Below are 10,590 nucleotides of genomic sequence, written 5' to 3' on the forward strand. Positions count from 1 at the left end.
CTTCTTTCACGGAAAATGTTGTTATAAAAGCTCGCTGTTTGTTTAAATAAAGTTAGTTACATTCACTCCGCCTATCAGTTGATACCTAACTGGTACCTCCACACAATAAAAAGATAATAGAAGAAAGATATAGCTTAGCACTAAGTGGTAAAACCGTCGACAGCATTTATACCTTCTGACCAAACATTTACTCAACCTTCTCCCCCCCCCCCTGTCACCTTCTTCCTCTTATTTGACCCAAAGAGGCTGGGGCGCCTCTAGAAATAAGGATAGCTAAATTGTCAATAAATCAAAGTTGCCGGTTATCCTTAACAAACATCCCAAACGACCTACTAATGAAAGTTGTAGATTATCCCATATCCCAAACAACCTACAAACCTAAAATACAATTACAGGCTGCAAGTATGCAAGAGCCCGTGCTTGGCTGTAGGGGCCTGGCAATCTGAAACAAAATTAATTACGACTTAATATTCATATGTCACCATTAACATCCCAAACCACCAACAAATAAAAGTTGCAGATGATCCCATATCTCACACCACATACAAACCTAAAATACAACTACGGGCTGCAAGTGTGCAAGAGCCCGTGCCTGGCCGTAAGGGCTAAGCAATCTGAAACAACATCAACGACTTTCATATGCCACCACTGACTAACAATCAAAATAATCCACAAGAATCCATCCGCGGTTCATAGCACTGATGCTCAACGTTTCCCAGAGGCAGGGTGAAGGACGTACAGACGGATGGGAAAGGGTGAAGAGGTCGTAGGAGAGAAAGTGAAGATAATAAAAAAAGGAAATGGAAATAAAAATAATGAGGACCGAGAGGCGTCGTCTTCACCCCGCCTTCAAGGTAAAGGGAAGGACCCGATGGAGATATATATAAGGGTTCCTTCTAGGTGGAGGGGACGTCAATCGAATCCTTCTGCCTCTCTCAGCCATGAGGATTTTGGTGAGTTCCTGAGCTTCTTAACTTTTTTTTTTATCACGTGATTTATATGATTGATTCTTAATTATATTCTCATTATTATTTCAATTATTGGTTTGATAGATTTAGATCTTTTGTTGCATCCTTATTGAAATGCAAATTTGCTATTAGTAACTTAATTAATTAATTAGTTTTCAATAGTGAATTTTGACTGTTAAACATGTTGCGTGTTAAAATTGCTGACAGGGAAGTCGTTCTTTTGCTGTGGTCTAAGAGTGTTAAAATGCTATATCAATGGATTTTGTTTATTTGTTGTCTCGGTGTTAAATGGGTTATATCATTTGAATGGTGTGTTTTATCGTTTCACCCTTAGTAATAAGTAAATGCTTTTATTAATATGTTCTATTGCTAAATCGGTAATTCCTGGTGTTCGAATGCTAATGGTTTTCATTGTTTAAGCGTTAAATTCTTAAGATTTTATCCTGAAAATTTAAATGGCTTATGTTAGTTGTCGATCTTGGAAATATGAAGGATATGAAGGATAATAAATATTTCAATGTTCTAGTTTCCTCAATGATCAAATTTACGTTTTTTTTAAATCTAGATATATATAAATTTGATGTAAGGTTCTGACATTTCGAGTGTGGACTAAACATCCCACTAAGAATGGTCTAGAATGTGGTTCAACTGTACATCTAAGAATGAAATCCGTGATACTTATTTATTGTCACGATTTTTATTTACTTTTTTTTCCTTGTGTTGAAATTCCCCCCCCCCCCCAAACAAAGAGAGAAAAAAAAAAAAAAAAAAAAAAAAACATATCCAATGTTAAATTGCCTCTTTCTTGTAATTCAAATCTTGATTTCTACCGTGCATTTTAATGCTGCAAGGTTTATTCAACTTCTGATGTAAAATAGAAAATATATGCTTTGATCTTAGATGCTTTTTTCTTTGTCGTAATTCAGTGTTAATTTGGAAAATTCGGACGTTGGAATTTTAAATGGTTTATTACTTTAAGGCGTTAAGCTGGGAATACTTTATGTAAAGAAAATAACATGACCTATCAAGAAAGTGTATTAAATTCATATCACAATTCTTATGAAGTTTACATGTTGAAATGGTTTCTCCTATTTCAGTTATAACTAGGTATTTTTCACTTAAATGCTATAAAAGTAACACCTAAAGGATACGTTTTATGTTAAATAGATTATTACTATTATTATTATTATTATTATTATTATTATTTTTATTATTATTATCATATGCTATAAAAGTAACACCTAAACGATACGTTTTATGTTAAATAAATTATTATTATTATTATTATCATTATTATTATAATTATTATTATTATTATTATTATTATTATTATTATTATTATTATTATTATCATCATATGCTATAAAAGTAACACCTAAACGATACGATTTATGTTAAACAGATTATTATTATTATTACTATTATTATTATTATTATTATTATTATTATTATTATTATTTTTATTATTATTATCATATGCTATAAAAGCAACACCTAAACGATACGTTTTATGTTAAATAGATTATTATTATTATTATTATTATTATTATTATTATTATTATTATTATTATTATTATTATTATTATTATTATTATCATTATTATAATGCAGTTTGACTAAGGTATGAACAGAGATACAACTATAAGCAGTGCCCACCCCACCCCCACCTCCGACTTCCATCCCCACCCGTCCATATTGTTCAGTATGGCAACACCTTTATCAAGGTTATGTTTGGCTAGAAAGGGTTAAGAGTCAACGGAAAACGAACGTTATTTCAATATCAGCCATTGTGAACATTTTTTTCCCAGGGATAAAATCGTGAGATTTTTTCATCATTGTTTACTAAATTTCGATAATTGTTTAGTTTCTTACTATGTTCATTGAATTTGTGAAAGACATAAGTAAAAAAGTACATAAAATCTTTGTTTTGGTTAATGCTATTTTACGTTACGTTCCTTGTCTTTTTTTTTTCTTTCTTTTTCGTCTCGAAAGTTTTGGTTCTCAAGGTTACTTATAAAGGTGTGTCTCTTCATAGAAGGAGTTGGGAAGATTTCATTGAAGAATAAGGAGGATGGTGACGAAATGGTGGGGGAGAAGGAGGAGCAGGGAAAGGAAGAGGAGGAGATGTGGGAGGAGTTTTCTATTACAAAATAAAGGAATCTTCAATGCTCCCTTATTGACTAACGGCACTTTAAATAGACATTCTCTCTCTCTCTCTCTCTCTCTCTCTCTCTCTCTCTCTCTCTCTCTCTCTCTCTCTCTCTCTCTCTCTCTCACACACACACAGTGACATACAGTTTTTTTTATTTGACAGACAGGTAAAACTACTTGCTTTCTATAATGTTTAATATCAAAGAGTGCCATTACATTGAATATTCAAAACCGTGAAAGAATTGAAACATATTGGGAATCAGATATTAACATTAAAATCTAATTTCAGTTATGAAACTATTATTACAATTGATGATGCACTATGATGTTAAACAAGCAAAAAAAAAAAATCGCTTTTAAATTGCATTTCCCTTTCTTAGTTTTATCCGAACTGTAATGATGCCTGTTAATGGGCGAGGAATCTCAATTTAGTCTCGTCATTAGAACGTATAATTCATGACGCATAATTATCTTTTAAGGACAAGCTTAGAGCATTATGCAAAACACGTCCAAAGAGCAGATATTGATTTTAGCTTTGAAGCAACAGAATTATATCTGAAGTTGTTGTGGTTACCTATTGGAAACGTCCCTCCCTGGCTATCTGCCGGACTTGAGTTCAAGTCCCCATCTTGTAGTGTCTGCAACCTCATCCTCCTTGATAGCTAAGGATGGGGCGTTTGGGGAGCCTATAGGTCATTAGTAACCACTGACTAGCTTTCCCTGCTCCTAGCTTGGATGGAGAGGGGGCTTAGGTGCTGATCATATTTATATATGGCCACTCTCTATGGATTGTCCTATTAGCTAGAGGAATGCCACTGTCCCTTGACTTTGCCATTCATGAACGGCCTCTAATCTTTAAATTTGATGAGAATTATATTTATTTTATGGAGTAAACGCGAAATCAAGCTACCAAAAATCTAGCAACTTGTGGAAAAAGTTTGTCCGATTTATTGAAGTATTTCTAGCGTTACAACTGCCGAGGTCACTGGTGCTGATTGGAAAATACAGTTAATATGAGGGATGTTTGTATTACCTAAACTGTTTGTAAAATGTAATTGCATATATAAATTTTATGACACCTAGACACCCAGACAACCATTGTCAAATGTGGTGTTGAGTCTGCCCCTCTTTTTTTATCCTTTCACTATTCTCTCTTTTATGGCCCTCTACCAATATCTTCTAAAGTTTAGTAATGTATTCAAAGCCTCCAAGGTTCATTGTATTCATTTAAAGAAGTTGGCAAAAAAGAGTATGTCTAAAAGAAGAAAAATGTCGCTGACGCCTTAGGATAATAAAACTACCTTTTACGGTATAAGCTTTCTTCAACTTGGAATTGAGGATTCTGTAAATAGCTATTTTGATTAACGACAAACAGCGAATTGTGAATTTTTTTTGTGTACATAAGAATTAGCATTTAATGAAGGTCAAAACCCTTTCTCTGATGACGTATATCAATACATTACAAAGGGACAAGTTTGCTTACTTCTTTTAAACGGGTAAGGTTATGAAATTAAAATAAAGGAGGATTACATTTTTTAAGTGAAATTATTTTAATTTTTTTGATTTTCAAATCATTTATTCATTTTGGTAATTTTGTTATTTTTTAATTTTTGAATGTATTTATTATTACTTTTCATTCACCTCTCTCTCTCTCTCTCTCTCTCTCTCTCTCTCTCTCTCTCTCTCTCTCTCTCTTCTTTTTGAGATTCTATGACGGTTATAATAGAAAAAGATCTCTCTCTCTTCTTTTTGAGATTCTATAACGATTATAAAAGAAAAAGGTCTCTCTCTCTCTCTCTCTCTCTCTCTCTCTCTCTCTCTCTCTCTCTCTCTCTCTCTCTCTCTCTCTCTCTCCTAATTATGATATCTCTAACAATATTTATCTAAATGAATTTCTTAATTTTCAAAATCAAATTTACATAGGCAGCCGACGATACAAAGGCATACTGCTGCAGTCTGTGAACAATACTCCCCTGTACAGGTCACGATGACATAAGCTGCGTATTTGCCAGGTCATGACCCGGGATCGCGGTCAAGGTGATGACGGGTCACACACATATCCTCCTACGCTTTATCAATTCCCGAGCTGAACCTCAAAATCACACGACTGATGATGATTACTTCCTCTGTTGCTCACTGAAGGAACTGTTAGACTATTTGGATGCTAGTGTACGCGACCTGTCAAAATGGCGTATAAATATTTAGATATGCACACTTGTACAAACACATGCTCGCGCGTGCGCAGATTCAACCTTTCTAGCTTCTCCCCATTTCCTGACTATAACCCGCTGGTTCGGCAATTTGTGGGAGAGTGTGGTTTCTGACTCACCTTTCGGGGTAACCCCTCTCACCAAAGTATGGCTACTCACTCTCCCCATGAACGTGTCAGGAATATTTATATTTATAGTCGGACACTTGCTCTTTATTATATATGGGATTTTATCATAGTTCAACAGATCTTAATGTATTTTATTGCTGTTCATTTTTCAATCTCGTTTATTTGTTTGAGAGAAACTTGAAGATCACAGACGAATTATGGATGTCTTTAGGGAAAATGAAAATTTTTATTTTTAAATGTAATTTTGATTATATTTTTCATTTTACTAATTTTGTAACAGGGGTTCAGGCATATTTATTTTTACAAACCTTTGCACATGAGTACATATCTTATTTTTTTTTTTTTTTTTATTTTGTACCATTTTTAGTTTTACAACGGTGTTGGGTGTCAAATATAATATCATCCGTATCAATATAAAATTAAAACATCTTTATTTTGGTTTCATAGATTATATTACAGTACATTTACCAATATGAACTTTCTTCATTTAAATTAGAATAATACAATCCAAATTAGCATTTTAGGATTTGCTTTAAAAAAACACTACTCAAATTAACATTTCAGCATCCGGGCTAAAGTAATATTCTCTATTTTAGACGGCTGAATTCAACTTTAAATACCAATCAGCTTACTGACAATTTTACATACAAAGTATACTTTATTATACCAAAGGGGAAATAAACTATTCGTAAAACGCTTGTATAATATACTAATACATTATCTAAACAATATCTGCTATAAAGTATATTTTATTATAGGAATTATCTTCAGATGAGGAGGACATCCTGACCTAAAGCGTGTCTACGACTCGTCAATTGTTGAAAACAGTTTTCAATTAACTGATGCTAATCATCAAACTTGAAGTATTGTCAGTTCACCTTCAACTCGTCATATGGAGAGGACTATCTTCTTTACAGTATGTTATATCAAAGGAAAACTTTATTTATTAAGCCAAGTACAGTTTATCTAAAATCAATTTTCATGTTTTTTTTTTTTTTTTAGATTATCAGATTTTTGTTTTTTAAATTTCAAAATTGTTTTGATTTTATAAGAAAGGCAAATGCCCTTTTTTATTTGCATTTGGTATATATTGCATCCTATTTTTCCATTTTAGGTAAAAATCATCAGTGGCTAGTAATGTTACGATATAATTAGGGAAAACTATCAATCTGGTCTAATGGGTTTTTTGAAAATTATATTGTTCAAAATTTCCTAGAATTTAAGCCATTTCATAGGCCTGTTTACTTTCTATCTAATGTTCTGAATATTTTGCCTAGAAGCATATAGAGCTAGGTGTACCGGCAAGTCTTTTTTAATAAAATACTCGAAAATAATTAAAGCAGGACATTAGGAATACTATGCTTTTATTTTTTTTCCTTTTCGTAAAGCATTGAATATTTTCGTATCTTGGTCACTTGCAGATTCTTGTGTGTGGTTTCGTCTTAGCGAGAGCAGCCAAGCTACCGGGTCATCTTCAAGCTGACACAGGAGATCATTTGAGCGGGATTTCCTCAGAGTTTCCATCAACCCGACAACCACACACTTCCAAAAATGTGCCTGAGCAAATCTCAATTCGGTTGTTGACCAGCGCCCTCAAGAATGTACTTTCTAGTCAAAATGACTTCGATGCTTCCGACAGGTCACTTACTTTAAGTTCGGATATTTCCGATGACACCCAACACTCTTCAGAGAATCAGTTTGAAGACTTCACTGATAAGGATTTTTTCTCAGAGTTACAGTTTACTCTACCCAATGAAGACTTCTTTGTAAAACCAGATCTACGCGGGGAGGCACCTTTGGTTACCCCAGAAACATCAATTTCTGCCGAAAATGTCCACAACAATGGCCAGGAAACTTTGTCCAGAGATCAAGGTTTCCTTTTATCTAATTTAAAAACTTTACAACCATTTGACCAATCAGGTAGTGAGTCTTTTGGTACTCAGTCCTTTGATCATAGGCTCCTAGTCTCTCAAATAGAATCCTCAGAGGATGATCTTCCAAACCAAGAATCATCTGTTACTTCATCTAATGATAACCAGTTCATTGACTCCTCATTAGAATCTTCCTTATTATCTTTTCCAGTCTCTTCTCATAATCAACAACCTACTATTTCCCATTTAGAGTTTTTGCAGCAACAAGATCAACAGGATTTTGAATCTATTGGTACATCATCCCCAGATCAACATTTCATTAATTCTCATTTAGAGCTCCCTTTTGTAGTTTCATCACATAATCAAGAGATTCCACCCTCTCATATAACACTATCCCAACCTCATGATCAAACAAATTCGGAATCTTTCTTTACATCATCTCATGACCAACAGTTTCCTGTCACTCATTTAGAATCTCCACAAGAGAATGGTGACACAGATGCTCAATTGTTTAGTGTACCATCTCCTGATCAAAATATTCATTCCTCTCTTATCGTATTTTCAGAACCACAACATCATACAGATTCGGAATCTTTTTCTACATCACCCAATGGTCAGCAGTTTTCTATATCTCATCAGGAATCATCACAAGACACTGTCAACGCAGATTCTCACTTGTTTGCGGTTCCATTTCATAATCAAGATACTCTTACATCACACATAATACTATCGCAATCGCAAGACTCGACAGATTCTGAATCATTCTTCAAATCCTCCCAAGAAGGACACGTAGATTCAGAATCTTCTGCAACCTTGTCCCTTGATCAGATATTTGTGGTTCCTTCTTTAGAATCTGGTGACAGGAATTCTGAACATTTTTCAGCCTCACTCCCTGATCATCAATTATTATTCCATCGTTCAGAGTTTTCAGAACCCTTGACTAATCATGAACAAGATTTAATCACTGTATCATCTCCTGACCAGCAGTTTGTCGTTCTTAATCCCGAATCTTCTGACAAATTCGATCATTCTTTTATTTCTGGTAGCTCAGGTCCTTTGAATTTACATTTAGGGCAGGAAGAGTATCTCCCTCAATCAAAACCCATTATCAATTCAATTGCCTCTGAATCAAAATCTTTTAATGACCATGAACATTCCTCTTCCGACGGTCAGTTGGGAAGCTATGGTCAAGGAACTGAAAATAATGAACAGTTTGAGCAGACAAGAGCTGACGAAAACGTCGGTCAGGTCTCCTTTAGTAGCTCAAATCCACCGTCCTTCAATACCGACCTCTTTTCAAATGGTGATTACGGAACTTCTCCTACGGTAGATGTAGCTGTCACATCCAGCAACCAAGATTCTCTAAGTCAACCCTTTCAAGGTTTCGACGACTTTGGCCACATAAACCAAGGTTGTCCAAACGATCAAATTCGACACGTGGATGGCAAATGCGCTACTCCTGAAATTTCACGCAGAATCTTTGTTATTGATGCACCAAAGCCAGCGCCTGGAGCTTTTTCCAAACAAGAAATTCCTCCTCCAAAGGTGGAGGAAAACACAATTTTCATACGCTCTGCAGAAACGAACAAAAGAATGGATCCAATCATAGTCCCTCCTCCTCTGAGGAAAGATACCATATATATCATTGGAGGAAAATCTCGAAGTCAGAACCAAAGATTAATCGAAGTAGCTCCATCTCCACATCATAGGCCCGAAGTTTACTTCTTGAACTATAATGATGGACAGATACCAGCTCTCCCAGATGGATTGGACTTGGAGAGAGCTTTGAGCTCAGCCATTCCCATAGAGGGGACAGTTATAACGACGAATGAAGGTCAAAGAGGTACGGACTTTGGAAGTAATAGTGATATGTCCTATAAAGGTGAGAGTCACACTCATGAGGCGACTGATGAGATATCTGATACTGGATTTGATGTGAGGAATCATGGTGGTATCATTAATGACCCCACTGATATCCTTACTTCAGGCAGTTCTAGTTTTATCCTTGGTGGTAACATTGACCACAGTCCCAGGGGAAATAGTAATTTTGATGGTATATCACTTCCTAGGAACGAGGGCGTCAACCTTTATCATAGCGAAATACAATGAAATATAAATAACTTTGAATTTAGGAATTTCCATTCTCATGCCTTTCCGAAATACTGGTCATCTTTCTGTAATGCAAGAAACTAGAAGTAACAACCACTTTCCCTCTTATATGTTCTTAGACAAGATGCTTAGCAATAAAGTTTCAAAGCATAGGCATAAGCATTGAAGCATGTTGCGAATGTTGCTAATGAACTTTCCGAATTCTGAAAACATTGTGTATTCATATGTATGCATAAAGAAATGATCCTTAATTCATTCTTTATTCTTTCGCTTATGAATGTCAGAAGCAAGGGACAGTGACATTGCCCTATCAAGCAGCACAATGCCCTAGAGACCGACCATATATACATATGATCTGCGCCCAAGCCCCCTCTCCATCCAAGCTAGGACCAAGGAGGGCCAGGCAATAGCTGCCGATGACTCAGCCGATACACCTATAGGCTCTCCCAAACCCCACATCCTTTGCTCACAAGTGAGGTTGCAGCGACCAAATGAACTAACGAGTTTGAGCGGTACTCGAACCCCAGTCACCAGTCAGGGCCGTTACCGCGTCGGCCACCACAACCACAGTACAGTAGTAAGTTTTATTTACGTTGACAGAAGTGAGAGATGGCCTAATACTAAAATATATTCTACGTTTTCTTCAACTTAAATTACTCCTAAAAAATAAATAATTTGGTCTTTATTCTTGCACATATAAAGGACTTTAAGTATACCTTCTAGATAACTTTAAAAAAAAGAGAAAACACATCGAGGCTGTAAAAAACCCACAAATCTAAACTTATTCAGAGGTATTTGAACTGCACTCATAAAGTTACTTATCACCCCCTTACGACCGACTTACGATACTTTTCACCTACTTTACAAGCAATTGAGTTAGGTCTTCTTCGTAGCAGCACTACTGGAGTGAAATGTTTCGCATATTCTTCTAAACGTGCTGGTTTGTAAGGCGACCCCTTTTTATGGAAAGAAATGCAAAGACTTGAAACGCATGAAATCATGCACCCAAAGAGAAACAAGATATCGTTTATCTTACCTCTAATCATGCCTTTGTACTTGTCTCGAGATTTTTTCTTTTTAGATTGGTCGTTAACTTTCCCTGTGATTTGTTATTTGAAATATATTTTCTAACAGGAGATGTTTAATAAAGTAT

The 10,590-nt window shown here is 35.2% G+C and overlaps 1 protein-coding gene across 1 annotated transcript; it reads left to right on the plus strand.

The window, feature by feature from the left end:
* Positions 1 to 815: 815 nt before the first annotated feature.
* On the plus strand, positions 816 to 9,746 carry LOC137630934 (serine-rich adhesin for platelets-like). Its single transcript, XM_068362468.1, has 2 exons — positions 816 to 854; positions 6,879 to 9,746. The coding sequence occupies exons 1-2, from the start codon at positions 816 to 818 to the stop codon at positions 9,435 to 9,437; spliced, it is 2,598 nt and encodes an 865-aa protein (XP_068218569.1). The 3' UTR covers positions 9,438 to 9,746.
* The last annotated feature ends 844 nt before the right edge of the window (positions 9,747 to 10,590 follow it).

This window comes from Palaemon carinicauda, chromosome 39 (genome assembly GCF_036898095.1).
Source record: "Palaemon carinicauda isolate YSFRI2023 chromosome 39, ASM3689809v2, whole genome shotgun sequence".
Lineage (NCBI taxonomy): Eukaryota > Metazoa > Arthropoda > Malacostraca > Decapoda > Palaemonidae > Palaemon > Palaemon carinicauda.

Coding starts and splice junctions, on each gene's coding strand:
- LOC137630934 (XM_068362468.1), top strand. CDS start 816: ATGAGGACCGAGAGGCGTCGTCTTCACCCCGCCTTCAAG. Junction 855..6,878: donor GTCTTCACCCCGCCTTCAAG/GTAAAGGGAAGG, acceptor GGTCACTTGCAG/ATTCTTGTGTGTGGTTTCGT.